The 21,281-nt window shown below is 35.9% G+C and overlaps 2 protein-coding genes across 6 annotated transcripts; one reads left to right on the top strand and one right to left on the bottom strand.

Annotated features, from left to right (window-relative positions):
- Positions 1–6,202: 6,202 nt before the first annotated feature.
- On the bottom strand, positions 6,203–8,087 carry LOC103950652 (NADH dehydrogenase [ubiquinone] 1 beta subcomplex subunit 10-B). Of its 2 annotated transcripts, none has more exons than XM_009361885.3 (3): positions 7,702–8,087; positions 7,575–7,616; positions 6,203–6,417 (listed from the first exon to the last, which is right to left on the bottom strand). In XM_009361885.3, exons 1-2 carry the CDS (start codon positions 7,988–7,990, stop codon positions 7,585–7,587), a joined length of 321 nt encoding a protein of 106 aa, XP_009360160.2. In that variant the 5' UTR covers positions 7,991–8,087; the 3' UTR covers positions 6,203–6,417; positions 7,575–7,584. The 2 variants fall into 2 exon arrangements, with proteins under 2 accessions (XP_009360160.2, XP_009360159.2); XM_009361884.3 differs by having other exon boundaries at positions 6,203–6,548; positions 7,702–8,043.
- Positions 8,088–12,452: 4,365 nt separating this feature from the next.
- LOC103950651 (kinesin-like protein KIN-14P) lies at positions 12,453–19,539 on the top strand. Of its 4 annotated transcripts, XM_048587592.1 has the most exons (23): positions 12,453–12,814; positions 13,657–13,860; positions 13,954–14,111; positions 14,215–14,307; positions 14,453–14,669; positions 14,803–14,930; positions 15,014–15,112; positions 15,238–15,315; positions 15,397–15,489; positions 15,598–15,627; positions 15,781–16,338; positions 16,418–16,499; positions 16,582–16,677; positions 16,758–16,937; positions 17,082–17,188; positions 17,281–17,459; positions 17,561–17,725; positions 17,828–18,081; positions 18,213–18,376; positions 18,466–18,566; positions 18,693–18,953; positions 19,056–19,156; positions 19,258–19,539. In XM_048587592.1, the coding sequence occupies exons 2-23, from the start codon at positions 13,746–13,748 to the stop codon at positions 19,314–19,316; spliced, it is 3,318 nt and encodes a 1,105-aa protein (XP_048443549.1). In that variant the 5' UTR covers positions 12,453–12,814; positions 13,657–13,745; the 3' UTR covers positions 19,317–19,539. The 4 variants fall into 4 exon arrangements, 3 of the variants coding, with proteins under 3 accessions (XP_048443549.1, XP_048443551.1, XP_048443550.1); XR_007259644.1 differs by lacking the exon at positions 19,258–19,539 and having other exon boundaries at positions 18,466–18,784; positions 18,890–18,953; positions 19,056–19,134; XM_048587593.1 differs by lacking the exon at positions 12,453–12,814 and having other exon boundaries at positions 12,847–13,860; positions 15,029–15,112.
- The last annotated feature ends 1,742 nt before the right edge of the window (positions 19,540–21,281 follow it).

Below are 21,281 nucleotides of genomic sequence, written 5' to 3'. Positions count from 1 at the left end.
GTAGTGTTATAAAGGGCTAATCAGATGTTTTTCCTCATTTTTTGCATGAGTTTGTTGGCGTAAGTTACTAGGCAGAGGGGTATAGCTAACAATTTGTTGGCAATAGCTACTAGACTTGAGTAACAACATTCATGTTTTCTAAATGTACAGAAGAGTGAAATTTTTGAAATCCCCCCTGAACTTATACGTACTTAACTTCTTATTACCCTTATGTGGGTTGTGCATGCCTTCATCTAATGAAAATTTGGATGGAATGTGAAGAAAATAGAAGGTATGGGGAAATTGGCTACAAACATTAATTTGAGTCCGTAATTTACTAAAAGAAAAGTTAAGAGTAAATCAGAAGGCAAATACAAGTTCATGGAGTATTTTGACAATTTACTTAACGGTACTCCTGGGTTGATAATGATATTTTAGTTTACTTCTCTACATCACATTTAATCAAATTGGCAATTGAAAGTTGATTATTAGAATGCCTAAATGTGAGCGTTCAACCAAAAACGAAGTCGTAACGGTTACAGAGATACAAAAAATATCTTTCAAACACTTGATGCAAGACATAGATAATACACGTACAATCATAATATCATATATATCTTTGTTGTTATGAATATGATGGTACAATATATATATATATATATATGTATGTATGTATGTATGTATATATTGATAAGTCAATTTCGTGGATAAGTACCCTAAGAAGCTTTTGTGCACAGCCATCACATAAGTTGAAATAGAAATCACGATTCAGAAACCAAGTCACAATATATTTTTTTTAGGAATACTTTGGATGCGGTCCCTAATCTTTAACATTCTTTGATTAAAACCTTAATAGTATTCAAAGTTTGATCAAGGTCCCTTGACTTTGTAAACCTCATTATATTACTATTAATATTTATATTTTTATAGTTTTGACATTAATTGTTTGATATTTTATGAGATTTATAATCCTATAAATTTAAAATCTCTCATTATAATACTATTAGAAATGGTTACAATAAAAAAATTCAAACATTTTGATTGAATAAATGGAAAAAGAATGTATCCATAGTGTTAAAAAAAATTGGTACATTTCACATATAACAAAGTGGTAAATTATAAATAAATTAGGGTATAGATAAAAGATTAAAAATTAGGAGTACAAATGAATTTTTAAAAATATAGGCGCTAAAAGAAATTAATACATGGGTACAAAATAAAACTAAAAAGAAAATACTAAAAATTAAAAAAAAAATGTTGCAAATTAAAAGTGGGTACAAACTAAAAATATAAATATATGATACAAAGTTTTGGCATGAAACATAAATATACCATATGTAATTTTTCTACCATTGATTAAATATACAATGTTACGTGATGATGTACATATGAGTTCAAACACAAATAAAACTTTAAAAAATATGGGCACAAAAAGATACTAATATATGGGTACAAATTAAAAATGAAAAGAAAATTGGTACAAATTAAAAAATATTTGCAAATTAAAAATAGGTACAAATTAAAAATAAAAATATATGATAAAAATTTAGCCATAAATATAAATATACTAATTGTAACATTTTTAACACTAAAGGAATATATTTAAAAATAAAAACATTTTATTATTCAAATAATTAATGATGTTATTAATACCCAAGGACCTTGATCAGAAATTCAAAATGAATAGGATTTTAATCAATGGAGTAACAAAAAGAAAGATGTGAACCTAATTTTCCCTTTTTTTTATCCACGTTTTTGGGAGCACGGTTAAATTTTGATTCATTTTACTGGCAAAAGTTAAATTTGAAGAGAGAAAAGGGAAAAAAAAGATTGACAAAACCTGGCCAAGTTGATCAACAGATTCCAGCATTGGGTGACATTCACCACTGTAAATTTCATGCAGTTGTTAATTGGTAGATTCAGTTAACGCAAATAAATGTCTTGGAATAAGAATTAGGGTTTCTCCCTACTAGCTAAGCAATACCAATAAGAAGACGATCTTTTTTTGTCAGATATTTGCATCAATAGAGTCTTGTGGAAAAAGGAAAAACGTGGTTGTGTTTCTCACGAGAGAAGGAGAAAGTGATAATGCACGTGGGTGAGGACCACCAAACAAAAACCCTAAGCCCCATTCTATACTGATTTGGTTCTGAATTATTACATGGATATAAATGAATGAATGGTGTTTTTTTTTTTTTTTTTTTTAATTCAGTCCTTAAACTGGCATTTATGGTTGTGGTAGTAGTAATAGCGGGTATGGTTGAGGTGGTAGTGGTTTAGTAGTATTGTGGTGGTGGTGACAACCAAAAAAAAGAAAATAAAAAACTAAAAATAAGATAATACATAAAGGAAACCACGTCTCTAAAAATCACCACTTAGCGTTGCCTCCCGATTAATTCTTAAGAGTTTGAAAATTAATAAGGGCACCTAAGCTTTCTCAGGTGTCCAACTAGGCACCCACTTTGCCCACTTAGACCTGTATAGGTCATGACTCTTACTTAGACAGAAAATAGAAAACTTTTATTTTGCATTTTATTTTTATTCAATAAATTGTAAGAGACTTGTTGAATACTTGAATGAACACCTTGGTCCCCATATTTTTAACATGTTCTATTACCTTATTCTATATGTCATTTTATTTTATATAATGCAATTACGTTTTTTTTTTTAAGTATAAATAAACACTTATTTATAGAATATATATACTTAAATCCACCTAGTCCGCCTTAGCCCTGCCTAACCGCCTAACCACTAGGCCCCAACTCACTACCCGATTTGCGCTTTATGTCTTTGAAAACCTTGGAGAAAACTATGGAGTACTTGCAGTGGGGTTACCAACCATAGATGACCAATTGGGCTTGGAGTTAGGCCCACTCTAGTGAAAGCCCAATGGAAACATCTTAAGCAGCGTTCAACTCCATTACCATTTTAGTATAGTAAAACTTCTATAAAGTTATAAAGTTGTGACCAAATCGAATCTATAGCTAGGGATGTTATTATATTAATAAAAGTGTAGTTAAAAATTATTATTTGTTGACTTATTTACCCTTAACAAATGCTAGTGTTTTCTAAATAGAATTTCTTGGGCGCCAAGTATTTTATTTCTTGCACATATGTAAGTACAAGCTTATAGCATCAACTCTTAAAACTAAAGCATTGTCCCAAACTAGTTTAGATAAATATTATAGTTCATCTTAAACTTTTTTTGTGATATTGCATTATTTTTTTTTTTTACTGATTGACAATATATGGAGACGTGTTTCATTAATTATGATGAGATAAAGAAAAGTTATAACTTATTCTAATATGGAGTTTGTTACTATATATATGTATGTATGTATGTATAATTGATCTCAAGCTGGAACAGGAGTATTTTTTTTTATGATTTTAAGAAGGTTATTCGTTTATTGAACTTCTTTCAAAGCAATCACCCACCAATACTTTTCTCAAGTCAAGTAATATAAACAATAAATACAAAATCAACCACCAGTCCTTTTCTAACATGGAGTTCGTTACTATATATATATAACTGATCTCAACCTGGAACAGGAATATTTTTTTTATGATTTTAAGAAGGTTATTCGTTTATTGAGCTTCTTTCAAAGCAATCAACCACCAATCCTTTTCTCAAGTCAAGTAATATAAAAAATAAATACAAAATCAACACAATTATTATAATTTTGCATACATGGGATGCGATGTGAACTACTAATATAGTTTAAAATACAGCTTATTATCAAGATTTTAGACTAATTATATGTAAAATTAATCAAAATTTTCCATTACGTCTTCTTCTTACACGTCTTCCATAATATTTTTATAGTTGATTATATGCCTTATATTGACATCGACAAGTACACGTAGGTTTGTGTATATACATACATACAGGTTCTTTATGCAATGAGATTTCATTTTATTATTTTTTTTAAATAGGGATTAATTGTGGAATTCACTTTACATTGAACTTCAACAATCCTAACTGTTGATTTTGTAAGTTTCTATTCATAGATCATGCTTGTAAAAATTCAATTCAATTCGAAACCATTTGCCTATTTAATTATCACGATGAAATTTCATTGTGTCTTATAGAACAAAGTGTTCATTAATTTCTTTGAACTCAATTAGATATCTTACATATTTCCGATTTGGCTAATATTTTGCACGGATAATTTATAAGGTGCAACCTGAAAAATAGACCGTTTGGATTATTGAAGTTCGATGTAGTGTTTGCCTCACAACCAATTATGTATATGTAGGATGTAGAATTATGGCTCGTTTGGAAGTACTTTTAAAATGATTAAAATCGTTTTGGGGAAAAATACTTTTGAAACCAATCTTTTGTAAAAGTTCAAGTGAACCCTAAAAAAAAAAAAAAAAAAAAAAAAAACTTTTAAGTACTTTTTGCAAGAAACATATATTTAGTCATTTTTCTAAAAAGCAACTAAAGTGTTTTTGAAACTCAAAATCAATTTCATCAAAAATACTTCGAGTTATTTTAAAAGGACTTCTAAACGAACCCTTATGTAACTTGAATATTAACTAGCTAATCAATTTGTTAAGAGCGATCATACAACAAAGTCACTTTGTTAAGAGTCTAGATTAATACTTTGGATTCTGCTCCCACTCAAGGACATGGGGTAGCTTATTCTTAACGAAAAATAAGAGACATAACTAAGTAGAAAGTATATAAAGTCAAAAGATAGTGTGAAGATCACTTCTGATTCTATAAGTTTTTCTTTAAAAAAACCCTGATTCAATATGTCATATCTAGACCTTCCAGTGCCGTTAGTAAACGTTGAAAAGAAATCTTGTATAACTGTTCGGTTCATTGGTTGTCTTGCCGTGGCGTGCCCGAAGAAGGTTAAGATGACAAGAAAGCCACCATGATGTAAAACCAGTTTTCATATTTATTTCTTCCTTTTTTTTTTCTCTCTTTTTTTTTTTTTTAATACGAGCATGCACTAAAAATGCTATCATGTAATCTTCAAAATGTAATTTCTAAATTACGTTTTCATTACATATGATCAGTGTAGAATGATTCATTTAGAATGTCAACAACAAAGCAATGAGGTGCATGCGTCTCCTTGCTCTTACTAGAAGATATATTTGTTGAGGACAAAACCTATCACTCCTCAATACGTTATTATGTATCATGGTTAAGAATATTCCCATACTGTGATCATCATCGGGAGTTAAAAGTTCGTTGTGTACTATATAAGGAAGAGAGAGAGAGAGAGAAAGAGAGAGAGAGAGAGAGAGAGAATCATGGTTAAGAATATTCCCATACTGTGATCATCATCGGGAGTTAAAAGTTCGTTGTGTACTATATAAGGAAGAGAGAGAGAGAGAGAGAGAGAGAGAGAGGGACATTTTCTAGCATCGGGAGTTAAAAGTTCGTTGTGTACTATATAAGGAAGAGAGAGAGAGAGAGAGAGAGAGAGAGAGAGAGAGAGAGAGAGAGAGAGGGACATTTTCTAGCATTGAGAGAGAAGAGAGCGAGGGGACGAGCTAGATTACTTGCAATATAAGCGATCGATCTTGAGGAGCTGATATCGATATGTGAATATGATGGATCGACGGAGAGGGAACTCCCTTCGGACCAATTCAGAGGGCTGAGGAGTGGCTAGAGCTGTCCTCTCATGCATTTGGCTACTCCCTTTACTTTTCCCAACCCTAGGAGCCTGCTGTGCTGCCTGCGCAGCTGTAGAACTCAATTTAGCTGTTGCATGAGAGATGATCGATATACTGAGTGTTAAGGGTTTGGCCCGGTGCACGGTGTGGGAGCAACTCCTTCCGCTTGGTCTGCCCATTGGACTGAAGGGAGCTCCGGCCACCACCGGCATCATGACGCCAAATTAACAGAGTCAAGTGTATGATTTTCTTTTCTTTCTGTTGTCTGCTTTAAAGACCAACCATTCTCATAGTTGTCATATTCTCGTCGCTGATAATCGTCGGATGTTACTTATACTATCTTAATTTTCATTAAGATTTGATTAATCTGCTTGACAGGAAAGAAGAAGGAGACTTGGAGCTAGCGGGGATGATGCGGTTTTACTCAACACAAGAACGTGTGCTCCGGATGAAATTGAAAACTTTTCGGGTTTTCCGATTTTCTTCTTCCAATCACCCTGCATGTTAAACTACCAACACTTTGAAGTACTCGGCAATTGTCGGGTTACAACCTTCAAGTTGAGAGGAGCAACAACTGCCGAAAGGACCGCAATAAAAACACAAATTGTAATGCTTTAGAGAATTAGCAACTGTTTTTCCGTGAGACTTGAGTGTGCTCAAGATTTATGATCCATCATTCTTACATATCAAAAAACAAGAAACTTATTCTTTTCTATATAGGCAGAGGCCTGGTTGAAATCGAGATTTTGGAAGCTAACAAGCAAGATAATCTAGTGAAAAGTCGAAGCCTGAAATCTGGCCCGAAATCTGTAACAACAAAGAAGAGATAAGACTGGTTTTACAAAGTCTAGAGATGATAACAGACAACGAAATCGTGATGTTGTGATCCCCAACTTCCCTCCAATTTCTGCATTTCACTGCAGCCCAAACTTACTCACCTGCATGAAGAAAACATAATAAGTAAACCAGTTATAACTGCCGACCTCTTCATTCACATACAACACCGAACATATCACACCACAGAAATTTTGGACTCCAAGTCGAGCAACAAATTTCACAATTCATGTTAAATCTGCACGAAGAGTGATGCTAGCAAAGCTCAGTATTCATGTCATTCAACAAATTTGACTTAAATGTTCAAAACAAAATGAAGGTTCATAGCAAGATTGCCCAAGCAACCTTCTTAGTTCCATAACTCAACTCCAAAGTCAAAATCAAATGAGTAGATTGAGAGACTTGAAGATCATACCACCAACAGGCCTGAACACCAGAACGCATATATACACAATATTCGCATGCTTTATGCTTTCTCAACTTGAACCATTACCGATTTGTTTACCATAACTCTGTTTCCAAAAGTTACCGTAGACCCTACCAAATTAAAGATGATAAGCATTCCAAGTTGAAGACTTTCAACTTGCTCAAGCCTTTCAATGAACCGTCCAAAAACTTAGATGCGGAAAAATAGACATTATATGCAAAGAATCATAAAGGAAAAATGCCCCATAACGCAATAAAGGAAGTTGCAGGAGTAAACCCCAGAAGTTTGTAGATTCATGTCTTTGGTTTTATGGTCCAAGTGTTCTCATGTTTATTATCTGAATCGAACTATCGCTAGGTAGCAAAGATTCATCAGAATTGGATTGACCATTCTATCAATTCTCAAAAACTAAAACTGTTAAGCATTTGTTCCTGCTGACAGTCTCGTTTCGATCCAAGTGTTCTCATGTTTCCTAGCGTTTTCTGTTTGAATAAAACTCCAACCTAAAACCCTAAATCATATGCCTCACCAGAATCAAAATACGAAAACCCGGGTCTTAATTCGAAGCAGAAACGAGCAAATGGAATCGAAAAGCCCCGAACTTGATTAAAATTACACTCCAAAAACTGAAATTTCAAATCCAAACAAAAAAAATTGCAATCACATTACCAAATTGGGAGCTCAAAACACAAGAAACAAGTACCTGAAATCGATCACTCAGACTCCACAGGCTCCGGCTTCGGACCTGAAATTCTCAAAAACAAAAACAAAATGTCAATTAATTAAGAAAACTGGCAAATGACGGGAAAGGATAGGGTACGCTGGCGGACCATGGAACTCGTAAGGACGGTGGTCCTTCCCCCAACCGATGCCTCGAGTGGACTCGAGGTACTGGTGGACCAGGTGGCGGCACTTCTGGAGGTGGGTGACGCCTTCGATGCGGTAGCACCAACGGAGTTTCTCCCTGATGATCTTGGCCTTCTCGATGTCAATCCACTTCTCCCGCACCAAGTGCTCCCTCATCTCCAGCATCGCCACCGGGTCCTTGTACGGATTAGCCGGATCAAAGTCGTCCGGCGGCGACTCGTCGAAGTCCACCACTCCCTTCTTCCGCCCCATTTTTCTCGCGCAGTTTTGGATTGCTCACTCTCTCTCCGTTTTGGCTTCGATTTTCGCAGTTTCGCAGCTCTTTGCTGTCTGCAGCTGCTTCTGGTTTTTGGGCTTTTGGGTTTTTGGGCTTACGATTCGTGAGGCTCTAGTTTTGGGCTCATCTCCATTGATAAAGCACTAGGCCTATTAGATTGACGAGAAAAATAGTATTTTCTCAATTCGGTTTTAGCCATCCATTTTTTGCTACTTAGTAGTGCTGACTACTTCGAAGTGCATTTTCATGTTAGTGATTTTCACACTCTATTTTCATCTCTAAGCACTATTTGAACTTGAGCGCAAGTGATTTGGTATACTTCCTTGACCAACTCGTCTAACATGCATTTGCCTAATTAAGAAAGGGGGAAAAATAGAGTGCAAAAGAAGAAACGAAAGTGACAATCAATATCCGTTTCCTTTTCCAATAGGCTTTGAATTCATGTGATTGCTCGAGAGCAACTTAAAATATCATTCACATCCATCTTTGATGTTTGTGATACACAAAATGTTATGGGAAAAGGATACTCTTCGGATCCTCTTTGTAGGGATCCGGGGATCAATCAATCATGTCCGTTCATCGTACATCGTGCGGTCAGAAATCATTTAAAATTTAAAATTTAAAATTAAATAGAAATAGTATCTAACAAAAACTGATCGCACGATTTATGATAAGCGGACGTAATTGATTGATCTCCGGATTCCCACAAAGAGGATCCGAAGTGGATCCTTTTCCAATGTTATGGTCGGAGCCCTTTATTTAGAATCCAACTGCTTGACTTGACAATTGTCATGATTGGTTCAGTACTAACTTGATTGAAGGGGCAGGGTGAGGTTGAACAGGGTAAACGAGGTTCGTTCTCACTTCTACTCACTCAAATTACAGACCTTAAATTTTATTCGATACGAAAATTGAAGGATATGTGTCTAATATTACCGGAAAACTCTCCAGTTATTCAAATAATTATATTAGTTTTTTGGTTTTATTAAGAGAAGTAAAGAGCAAGAATTAAGTTATATCCTGCTGAGGATAAGTACTCTACTGTTAAAGTTGAATCACGGTATATGAAAATATGTTACCAAACAAAAATTGTAAGATATAATTTATCTTTACATGGATTATTACAATCAAATCTCGGATATGCCTAATTAGGTTTTTTTTTTTCAGAAACGATACGATATTTACGAGGCATTATTAGATTACGATACGATATTTACGAGGCATTATTAGATTACATTCATAACAAAGCAACACCACACTACACCACAATGACACAACTAGTTAGATATCAAATTTATCAAAAGTGTATGCTGTCATAGCATCCATATGGAGACAACCACAACAATCAGAAGAAAAAGGCAGATAGACTGAGGTCTCAATCACTTCAGCCTCATGGAATTAAGGTCTAATAGAAGCATCATTAGATTGACTACTTTAAACACGTAACGAATACACAGCGAAAAGTAAGCACAAGAAAATTCTACCTTGCCAGAAGGTGCCCTACAACAGCTTGTACGCCGAAACTCTTTTAATTGGTTAAAAGATCTTTACCCGACGAAATATTCAGTTTGCAGAGGAAATTTGGTCAACATTTAGGGTTTACATATTACGAGACGGAAAGTATTCGTAGGGTAAACTTTTATTCATCGGGCAAGATTTTGGCACCAAGAAGAAAAAAATGACGGGCAATACTTTGAGGTTTACGGGATGAACTCCTAGTTCTACAAAATGTATTTTCGGTAAAAATCTTCTTATAATCCATGTCAAAAAATTCAAAAACAAGGATATAATTAATCTAAACCTAAATCTAAAGGTATTTGAACCTAAATAAAATAACGTAGGAAAAAAATTCAATGGAAAAAAAAAAAGGTATTTGAACCTAAATATAATTAATCTAAACCTAAATCAAAAGGCCTTGTGCTAGTTATGGATGAGAATATACATATAAGACTTATATGATCCACTCCCCTAGGTGATGTGGGATGTCACAATCCACCCCCCTTAGGGGCCCGACGTCCTCGTCGGCACACCACGGTTAGGGTTAGGCTCTGATACCAAATTTGTCACATCCCAGCCCTCCCTCGCAGTGATATTGTCCGCTTTGGCATTCCCCCTCTGGACTAGGTCGCAGCAGAGGGCTACCTCACGGTTTTGTCTTTGCAAGCCGCAGCTCCAAAAGGCCTCACTGAAAGGTACATGCTGGCAATGGATATATAAGGCCCAAAGACCACGCCCTCACGGGCGATGTGGGATACTACAAAATTGTCACATCCCGGGGCGGGATGTGATAGTTATATAGGTCACAGTTGTTGTGCAAAAAAAATTGAAATTTTTAGTTGTAGGAAATATTTTGCATATGAGTTAACGAAAATGTTGCAAGATCTTTGGATGTGATCTTACCGTTTATTAGGCCTCGAAACTTTTTTTTATTGATTTTTGAAGTTGAAAAAAATTAATATAAACTAATAGCGAGGCCCCCAAAGAGATTTGTAGGTGTCAAAAATCTTTGGAATGTCCTAAATTAATTTTAGAAAACATGTGGTGCAATTAGAATGACTCAAATTTTGGCTTATAATGAATCTTGTAAAAGTTCTCAAAATCAATTGAAAAACGTGGGTTATAACTCACAGCTTTTGTAAAAAAATTGAAACCTTTAGTTTTAGGAATATTTTGCGTCGGCATTGACAAAAATGTTGCAAGACCTTTGGATGTGATTTTATCCTTTATTAGGTCCCGGAACTATTTTTCATTGATTTTTTAAAGTTGAAAATGGAAAAAATAATGAAAGCTAATACCGGGGCCCCCAAAGAGATTGGTAGGTGACCAAAATCTTGAGAATGTCCTAAATTAATTTTAGGAAACATGTGGCACAAATATGACTCTAACTTTGGTTTATAACGAATGTTGTAAAAATTCTCAAAATCGATTGAAAAAATGTGGGTTATATATATAACTCATAGTTTTTGTAAAAAAAAAAAAAAAAACTTTATTTTTACTTTTAGGAAATATTTGCGTCGGATTTAAAGAAAATATTGCAAGAACTTTGGACGTGATCCTACCATTTATTAAGTTCCTAAACTAGTTTTTATTGATTTTTAAAGTTGAAAAGTATAAAAATATCTATAAATTTAGGTTTTAAATCGTTGATTTCAATTGTTTCAATATGAATTATAATAGATTTTGCACGGAAAAATATATTTTGAAGAATATGGATATGATAGTTTGTTGTTATGGTAAGAGATAAAAAAAATTAACAAAAAAAATAAAAAAATAAAAATTGACAAGGAGTGATATGTATGAAGATAGCGACTTGGTATCATTGACGCCGCTCATATACTAGCGACACCCTTCGAAAGGGGTCGGTAGCAAAGTACCAATTGTATCATTTTCATTTTTTTTCCCTCTTTTTTTTTCTTTTTCCATTGAATTTTTTTCTTCCTACATTACTTTATTTTGATTCAAATACCTTTAGATTTAGGTTTAGATTTATATCCTTGTTTGAAAACTTTCACCGAAGATAAATTTTATAACATGAAAATGATAGTTTGGTGGTGTGGTATGGGAAAAATGAAAATTTAACAAAAATAAAACTAAAAATAAAACATAAAATAAATTAATTAATGGTTTAGGTGCAGGGAGACGCAGCTCAAACTCACGCCCAAGCCCAAACTCATGCCCTCAGGAAGGTCCAGGGCGTAGTAGAAGCAGTGGAGGCCAATGAGGTTTAGAGTTTAGGGGCGTGTGAATAGTAACACCCTGAGTTCAAGTGTTTAAGGGCGTGTGAATAATAACACTGTGAGTTCCGCGTGTTTCAACGCCTGGTGCACTTGAATTTTTTCCATCGCCGCAGCACAGTGGAGAAATGTTTTTTATTATTATTATTTTTTTTTTTTTAAGAAGGGGTTCTATGTTAAAAGTTACGACTTTAGTGTGAATTCTTTCATGGTTGATAACAGCTTATAAATGTCCAACCCTTAATAATAATGCTTCGTCTGGCCAACCATGGTTGACCTCTAAGATTAAAACTAATCCCTACACCCTATTGATAACGACCTATAATTGCCCACCCCTGGGCACCAATGCTTTGTGCGGACAATAATGGTCGACCTGTGCGATTAAAATTAAACCTACCCCCTATAAATGCCCTACCCTTGCCACTTATGGTTTGTATGGCAAACCATGGCTAACATGTGGGATTAAAACTAACCCTACCCCTATAACTACCCTACCCCCGACGCAATTGGTTTGTACTGGTAACAATGGTTGACACGTGAGATTAAAACTAATAAAGCAACTTCTAGATTAAGTGCTTCACCCAAAAATTACTTTTATGACCGAAAATTACATGCTGTCAAAAACGATGTTAGTTCTCAAAAAGCTACTTTCAACCCTTCGGAACGCAATATGAAAGAGATCCTTAACACACAGGCCACTAATTTCTTGGGCGAACGATGGATTTGGGCCATGGAGGTGAAAATTCAAGACCAATTTCAACGTGCCATTGACGTCCACCAATAGGAAGCACAGAAGACGGAGGGGTGGAGGACAGGTGACAGAAACCCAGCTGATGGAAATAGAGACGTAGAGCAGAGAGAGAGAGAGAGAGTTGTGCTCCTAATTTCACGCAATGGTTGTTAGCTCTCTTGGAAGATCAACGGTGGAAACCAAAATACTCCAAACAAAAAACATCTGAACAAAACATGATTAAAAGTAAAAATAATTAAAGTAAATGGATCAAAAAAATTGGTTTAGCCTTAATCAACGCCGCATTAGCTTCAAGTCTCTTTGAGTTTTCTCAGGTGGGATTCTGTTTCTTTTCTTTAATTCACTTTTTCTTGTATTTCCTTCACTGTATTTTGATCATGTTTGTATGAATAGTTACGGCCCGTTTGATAACCATTTTATTTTTAGGTTTCATATGAATAGTTAAGGGCATTATGTTTGATAACCATGTTGTTTACATGTTTCGTACGAATAGCTAAGGGCATGCTTGATAACCAGTTCCTTCATTGTATCTTGATCATGTTTGTATGAATATTAATGGCCCGTTGGATAACCGTTTTGTTTTTAGGTTTCGTTTGAATAGTTAAGGGCATTATGTTTGATAACCATGTTGTTCACATGTTTCGTATGAATAGCTAAGGGCGTGCTTGATAACCATTTCATTTTTAGATTTCGTTTCCTTTTCGTAATCAGTTGTTCAATGTATATGGGTTCTAAGTCAAGTTTGTTCCATATAGAAGTTCTGTTGTAGCCAGTGTGCAGCTCGGGCAAATTGTCTCTCGCATTTTGTAATTGCTATTTTTATCTTTGATTTTCGAAGTTCGAACCTGCCATGTTCATAAGTTTTTCGTTTCTTTTGAATACAGTAATCAGTAACTTGGGGCATGACCTCTACAATTTGCAGTGAAATATGCAATGAATATATATATATATATATATGTATGTATGTATGTATCTATGTTTGTGTGTGTGTGTGTGTGCATGATTGCTGGTGCAACCCCTCCTTAATCTTCATCTCCTTTCGTTTGGGACACGATAGCATTTCTGCTCCGTGTTTGTTTCTTCGAGAGATTGTTTGTTCGCTTTACGCGGTTCATTGTTAGTACCCTTACATCAGTAATGTGTTTCCAACTCGCAGGGTTGCTCTTATTAAACAGAGGATTTATGTTGTTTAGCATGAGTTTTATAGTTGAGCTCCGAAGCTAGTCCACGCCCAAGTAGCTGATCATGGATTCCGCATCCAATTACAGCAGAAAAGAAAATGGAGGAACTAGCAGCTCAAGTGTTCCTGCTACCAGTAATAGTTTCGAACAAGTTGTAAATGGTAATGATGAGACTGAAGGTAAGGAAATTTAGCCATCTCCACTTGTTCCCGATATACTTCTCCAATGCTTAATGATCTAAATTTTTTTTCGCCTTCGAGTTTATTTTGCAGGCAAGCGGCGAGCATACTTAGTAGAATGGTTAAATAGTTTAGTTCCTAATCTAGGTTTACCAACAACTGCTCCTGATGAGGACTTGAGATCGTGCTTGATCGATGGTACTGTTTTATGTTGGATATTGAACAGGCTTAGACCTGGTCTTGTTGATGAGGTTAGTTGATAACTTGATAGGCTTTCCCCACCCTTTTTTTATTGAAGAGTTTTTCGACAAGGTGGTGATCGAATGTCTGGTTTTGTACTTTCAATGTTCATAGAACTCGGTTCCACCCTCAGAAAAAGTTGCAAGGTTTCTGGCAGCTATGGATGCACTGGGGCTGCCGAAGTTTGATATGTCCGACCTAGAGAAGGTACCTATCAATGTAATTTGTATGCATACAGATCCCTTGCAATGTGCACATGATATCTAGTTTTTAGGTCTCGATATTGAGGAATTTCTACATGTTTGCTGACATTCAATATGGTTTTCATTTTTCGGGGATTAATATTATGCAGGGTTCTATGAAGGCTGTCACAGAATGTCTTTTAACACTTAAAGCACGATTTATGCCAAATGTCATGGGTTATGGTGTATCTATAACTAGTCCGACGACTAAATCTGGCAGCCAATCTTCCCGTGTCCAGCTTTCTCCATTATCCGTAGCTGACACACGGAAAGTCTTGTCTGAGTCAAAATTTCAGCGTGCGTTGCGTAGTCCTGTTATGTCAGGAGGTATGGCTATGGTCTTGAACAGATCAAAATTTATTTTTGCCGATATACTTTTATATGTTTAAGTTGATAAACTTTTACATAATGTTTTCGTCATTCAAACAGTTGGTGTTTGACGCAAATTTACCTTGTGCAGAGACGTCACCTTTACTCATGCATCATGTCGGACATAAGTTCCACGAGGTGTTTCAGTTGAAGCAAGGAGGCTACGCGGATCTTCCTGCTGCAAAAATTTCAGAAATGATGAAACCAAACAGTTTAGATGTAAGTCCTCGGTGGACCCTGAAATCGAATCAGATTTTCCTTTTGTGATCTCTTCAGTTTAATCTATTTTTAATGCACTTCAGCATCTCCTGTTGCAGAACGCTCCAACGCAGTCACTTTTGAGTGTCGTGAATGGAATCCTCGATGAAAGTGTTGAAAGAAAGAATGGTGAAATACCCCATGTATGGAAATCCGAAAGCACAAGATCGTTAAAACATAAGTTCATCTATACAAATACCAGTATGTACAATATTCAAGAAATGTAGATTTTGAAAATCTGCTCTGACACATTGCGATTTTTGCACAGCGTGTATCTTGTCTTCTGCGAAAAGTTGTCCAGGAGATTGAGCGGCGAATATCAACTCAAGCGGAGCATTTAAGAACTGTAATATGCTTTTATGAATACTTTTCACTGCTAGCCTTACTAGGAAGTGCTTCGTGTTAACTTCGCTATGGTTTCGTGCAGCAAAACAACCTTTTTAAGGCTCGTGAAGAGAAATACCAGTCAAGGATCAGAGTACTTGAAACACTTGCATCCGGAAACAGTGAGGAAAGTGAGGTATGAAACATTTTTCGAAAAATTAGATCAGGAGTTGACAGCTTCTCGTAAACATGTTTCAATGTGGAGCCAATGTCTTATTTTTAAAGTGAAAATTTTCTGTCACAGCTTATCATGAACCATCTTCAGCAAATAAAGGTATATTTCGCAGACAATGAAAAAACATATTGCTGGTGTTTAGCAGTCAAAGAATACGTATAATTTTACTTGTAAACTGCGGTTACAAAGTTTTTCTCATTTGATATATAAGTTTCTGCATATCTTTAAGTGGGAATGTTTTACAATTGGCAGAATGAGAGAACCCGAATGGAAGCAAAGAAGAAAACCGATGATGAGGATGTGATCAGATTAATGAAAGAGAAGGATCAATGCAACCTTGAAATTTTAGGACTGAGGCAAGAGTTGGATATAGCAAAAAAGACATATGACCTGCGTTGCTTGCAAATGGAAACAGAAGCAAAAGGTGCTAGAGCGGAGCTTGAAGAGAGGACAAAAGAACTCGAACGTCTCTTGGCAGAGTCGAGGAGTAAGGTGAAGGAGCTCCAGGAAAATTCTGAGTCAAAACATCAGTCTAATAAAGCAGAACTTGAAGAGAGAGTAAAAGAACTTGAACGTTCTTTGGCAGAATCAAGGAATAAAGTGAAAGAACTCGAGGCAAGTTCCGAGTCCAAATATCAGTTTTCTAAAGCAGAGCTTGAAGGGAGAATAAAAGAACTTGAACGCCTCTTGGCAGATTCAAGGAATGAGGCGAAGCAGCTTTTAGCGAATTCAGATTCAAAATATAAAAGTTGGACCAAGAAACTGCGTGTTTACGAGACCTCTATGGATCTTCAACTTGGTTCACTAAAGGTATCTTTAGATCAAATTGTATTTCAAGATTTAATTGTATATGATGTACACATTCTAAATCAAGTTATGAAATATTCAGGAATTAAGGTTATCATCCGAATCCATTAAGCAAGAAGTTTTGACGGCAGGACAGAGTTACATGGTGAACTTTAATCACTTAGGTAGGGTTGTCTATCGAAAACTTCATCTGTTTCGTGCAGTTTGTGCTGGAAGAGTTTCATGCATTATAACTTTGCTTTTCAGGAGTGAAGCTTCAAGCATTAGCAGACGCGTCTGAGAACTATCATGCACTTCTCGCTGAAAATAGGAAGTTATTTAATGAAATTCAGGATTTAAGAGGTGCTACGAAATAAATTAGCGTTACTTTGTTTACATCTTATGGAAAACATTAGAGTTCACTTCTTAAATTTCTTTCACAGGAAACATCAGAGTCTTCTGTCGAATAAGACCATTTCTTCCTGGACAAAAAGAAAAGAAGACATCAGTAGAACATATTGGTGAAAATGGGGAACTGGTAGTTGCAGACCGCTCCAAACCAGGAAAAGAGAGTCATCGATTGTTCAAGTTTAATAAGGTCTATGGTTCAGATGCAACTCAAGGTTCTCTATTTTGTGTCTTTAATGTTGGATAGATATTGTTCGATTCATCTGTTGATGCTCCTTGAAAATGTTCTTCTCCGAACATGATTGTATAGTGACATACATTACGATTCTGAACTTGAGCATTTTATTTAACTGTGGCAGCTGAAGTATACGCTGACACACAACCGTTGATACGATCTGTGCTTGATGGATATAATGTTTGTATTTGTGCTTATGGTCAAACTGGATCCGGGAAAACCTACACGATGGTATGTAACATCTTTATATCCTAATTTTCATCACAGAACAATAATTTGAAAGGATGCTGACTTGATGTTTTATGTCTATTGTCTCCTCTCAGACTGGTCCTAATCAAGCAACTAAGGAGAACTGGGGGGTCAACTACCGGGCCTTAAACGACCTTTTTGACATCTCTCAATGTAGAAAAGGCTCCATTACATATGAAATTGGTGTCCAAATGGTTGAAATATACAACGAACAAGTGCGCGATTTGCTATCCAGTGATGGTGCTCAGAAGAAATATCCTTGTCGTTATGAAATGCGCTTCCTATTATTTTGCATACTTATATGTCGTCTGAGTTAATTTGGTATCAGTCTTTTGTTTGCCTTGACTTGCAAACACTTGGGATTATGACCCACTCTCAACCCAACGGGTTAGCTGTGCCAGATGCAAGCATGCACCCCGTGGAATCAACCTCAGATGTAATAAAATTGATGGGAATTGGGTTTAAGAACCGAGCTGTTAGTGCCACTGCTTTAAACGAAAGAAGTAGTCGCTCTCATAGGTTTGTACATCTCATCTTCATAAAACTCCATCTAGTACATATATAAATGTTAGTTATGTATTTTCTGGTGTGTATGATTTTAGCTTGAATGTCTATATACAGTGTTGTTACAGTACATGTACGTGGGAAGGATTTGAAGACTGGTTCCGCTTTGATTGGTAACCTTCATCTTGTAGATCTCGCGGGAAGTGAAAGAGTAGACCGTTCTGAGGTAACAGGAGATAGGCTCAAGGAAGCACAACATATAAACAAATCATTATCTTCTCTTGGAGATGTCATATCTGCTCTTGCACAAAAGAGCCCTCATGTACCTTACAGAAATAGCAAGCTCACTCAAGTCCTTCAAAGCTCTCTCGGTACTTCTTCGCTAGTTAGTTTCATTGAATCGAAGACTCATAATAAAGTTGCTCTTGTTTTTCTCTAAGATTTATGCAAAGTTTTATAAGATATGTAGTAATGCTAGAATATTTATGGTGTTTTACAACAGGTGGGCAAGCAAAAACGCTTATGTTTGTGCAGCTAAATCCTGACGCAAGTTCATTTTCCGAAAGTTTAAGTACTCTAAAGTTTGCTGAGAGGGCTGCCGGAGTTGAGTTAGGGGCTGCGAAAAGCAACAAAGAGGGACGGGATGTTAGGGAATTAATGGAACAGGTTCTCATTTCATATGCATAATTGGGAAAATATGTATAAATAATGTTCTACAAAAAAATTGTTGTTTTAAATTTTTCTTGCCTCTGCAGGTAGCGTCTCTCAAAGACACGATTGCTAGGAAGGATGGCGAGATTGAGCGATTGCAATTACTTGATGGCCACAGTGAGAAGCATGGGACGAGCTCATTTAGGTATGAATCTTCGCAACCAAGCAGAGTTTCTAGAGGTGGGAAGTGAAACCAAACACCGTTAAGTGGCGGGATAAAGGCTTAGGACTTAAGGCAGCTTCTGATCCTGAAAACTGTGTTTTTGTACAGTACTCATAAGCTCCAGAAGTCCATGCATGACATTAAACAGCAAAATATTTTTCTCGGGCAATCATCAAAGATTGCCGGAGGTGATGACATAGGTCAGAATAAACCTACAGATCATGCTGAGAACTTAGCATCTGGGGATGCAGATTCTGAGGGGAAATTAAGTGACTTATCTGACGGTGGTCTTTCTGCTGGAACAGAAACTGATGGCTCTACCGACAGCATGAATTATCCCGAAAGCACGAAATCTGATCCCCCGGAAAGGTAAGCATCACTTGCACTGAATCTAATGCATTATCCAGACACCAAACGAGGCCTATATGAAATGCTATTGGTCATCTCTGACTAATGACTCATATTCTGCAGGCCTAAAAGGATTAGTAGGATTCCGCGACCCTCTCTTAAACCAGGAACAACTTCTTCACCTTCGGCATCAGGATCAAAGAGCGCTGCGAAGATACCGTCAGGTACGTGAAAATAGAGCTCTCTGCACCAATTACTACTTCAGTTTGCCTTCTAATTATCAACAATATTACATCTCTCAACATGTCACAATCACTTGTTGCAGGTATGAGAAAAAGTAACAGTTCTTCGTCGCTGAAGCCGGTTGCGAAAAGTTGGAAATAATTAGAACTCTGTCACTACAAGAATTTCTCTTCTCAATTTTTTTATATACATGTATAGAGTTTTGCTTAGTTGCAATTTTTTGAAAATTTTAACATCTCCTACCCTAGCTTTCTAATTACTTAACTTTTTGTTGAGTGAGCTCTAATGCAATTATGTAAATGTATATAATCAAACCAATGAGCGTTGTGTATAATCAATTAATCAAGATCCCATTTTTTTTTTCCATCAATTATATTCAAATTAATAATCTTTATCCCAAACCCAAATCGTATCATTAAATTACCTATTAATCTTTATATAAAACACTAATCTTCATCTGAAACATCACATTTAAGCATTTCAAAGTCCATTAATTAAATATTAAACATGTAATTAATAGTACCATGTAATAGTGTAATTGTAAAATGAAAACACCATGTTATATAGTAACTACTTTCCACTGGCTATATTGTTTCGTATTTTACTATTGTAGGGTTAGAATACATGTTTGAGCCAATGTTCTATTTGATAATTTTACTATTTGGGTTTAGGATATAGGGTTTAGGTTTGTTAGGGTTTAGGGTTTTTAGGGTGTAGGATATAGGGTTTAGAGTATATGGTTTAGGGTATAAGGTTTAGGGTTTGGGGTTTAGGGTTTAGGGTTTAGTGTTTTTAGGGTTTAGGGTTTAGTGTTTAGGGTTGAGGGTTTAGGGCTTAGGGTTGAGGGTTGAGGGTTGAGGGTTGAGGATTTAGGGGTTAGGCTTTCGAGTTTAGGGTTTTTGTTTCAGCTTTCAGGTTTTGGGTTTTGGGTTTAGGGTTACTATTGTTATTTATTTAAATAAAAAAGTGATGGATGTTCACCCTTTTGCCGCTCTTTGTCCCAGTGGATAAGGCGCTGGTCTATGAAACTAAGATTTCGGGTTCGACTCTCAGTAGCGTTGCAACGTTTTTTTACACTTTTTTCCTTTTTTATGAATAGGAGAATATTTAATGTAGAGGTGGGCACGGTTCGGTTCGGTGCGGTTTTAAGTGAAACCGCAATCGAAACCAAAACTTTTTGCGATGCAGTTCGATGCGGTTTGTGAACCAAAACCGAAATGAAACCAAACCGTTTAGTTTGGTTCGGTGCGGTTTCAAACGGTTTTGGTTTGGTTTTTGAGAAAAAATATACATTTTAAAATTTACACCTTTACATGTTAATCACTGACATGGTATAATACCAAAAAAATTGTATGTAAATTTGCACCAAAAAAATTACATGTTAATTACACCATTGGTCAAGAATTTGACTCCATTCCACAAAGAGACTCCATTTCTGAATAATCGAAAAACTTAGAAGTCAAAGGCTAGACGAGTACGTGCACAACACAACCATGGGAAGCCTGTTCTCGTTCACAATCTTCGCCAAGCGAAGCGTTTTGACTGCAGAATGCAGTTGTTTACCTTTTCCATGAACTCTATATTTACCACCCCCTCTAAACCATGTATCATCAAATTCATCATAGCAAGAACAATCAACAAAATAAATGATCATGAGATTCTGGAAAAGCTTGACACAAAACATACCATCTGCTATAGCCTATAGAGAGTAAGGAGGATTTCGTCAAGAATTCACATCTTACCTTTGATAGCAGACCAGAGGTTGAAGCTCATCCTTGGAACATTGTTGCTAACCACGCCATATCATTTTCCTAAAGAAATGCATGATAGCTCTTCCTCTTCGAAAGGCTGCATTGATAAGTGATCATTGTTGAATAGATTCAAGGGTGGAAAAGGATGACATTCTAGTGTGGTTGAGTCCATACTAAATGTATGGACACTAACAAACAAACTATTAAAACATGACATTTAATTTGAGGTGTGGTTTTCAAAAGTTAAAACCGAAACCAAACCATTTCCAACTTTTCGGTTCGGTTTTAAAACCGCAAAACCAAACTGTTTGGTGCAATTCGATTTGATTCGTGTTTCAGTTTCAGTTTTTTGTTT

Source organism: the organism of the source record quoted next, unplaced genomic scaffold, assembly GCF_019419815.1.
Source record: "Pyrus x bretschneideri cultivar Hongxiangsu unplaced genomic scaffold, Pyrus_bretschneideri_v1 Contig27, whole genome shotgun sequence".
Taxonomy (NCBI): domain Eukaryota; kingdom Viridiplantae; phylum Streptophyta; class Magnoliopsida; order Rosales; family Rosaceae; genus Pyrus; species Pyrus x bretschneideri.
Note: the sequence above shows the minus strand (reverse complement) of the source record. Positions and strands in the feature narration are given on the sequence as shown.

What these genes read in the sequence shown, in the direction of transcription:
- LOC103950651 (XM_048587592.1), top strand. Translation starts at nt 13,746, where the DNA reads ATGGATTCCGCATCCAATTACAGCAGAAAAGAAAATGGAGGAACTAGC. An exon ending in TGAAACCAAACAGTTTAGAT is followed by an intron (nt 14,931 to 15,013) that starts GTAAGTCCTCGG and finishes AATGCACTTCAG; the next exon opens with CATCTCCTGTTGCAGAACGC. An exon ending in CCGGGAAAACCTACACGATG is followed by an intron (nt 17,189 to 17,280) that starts GTATGTAACATC and finishes GTCTCCTCTCAG; the next exon opens with ACTGGTCCTAATCAAGCAAC.
- LOC103950652 (XM_009361885.3), bottom strand. Translation starts at nt 7,990, where the DNA reads ATGGGGCGGAAGAAGGGAGTGGTGGACTTCGACGAGTCGCCGCCGGAC. An exon ending in CCGTCCTTACGAGTTCCATG is followed by an intron (nt 7,617 to 7,701) that starts GTCCGCCAGCGT and finishes TGAGAATTTCAG; the next exon opens with GTCCGAAGCCGGAGCCTGTG.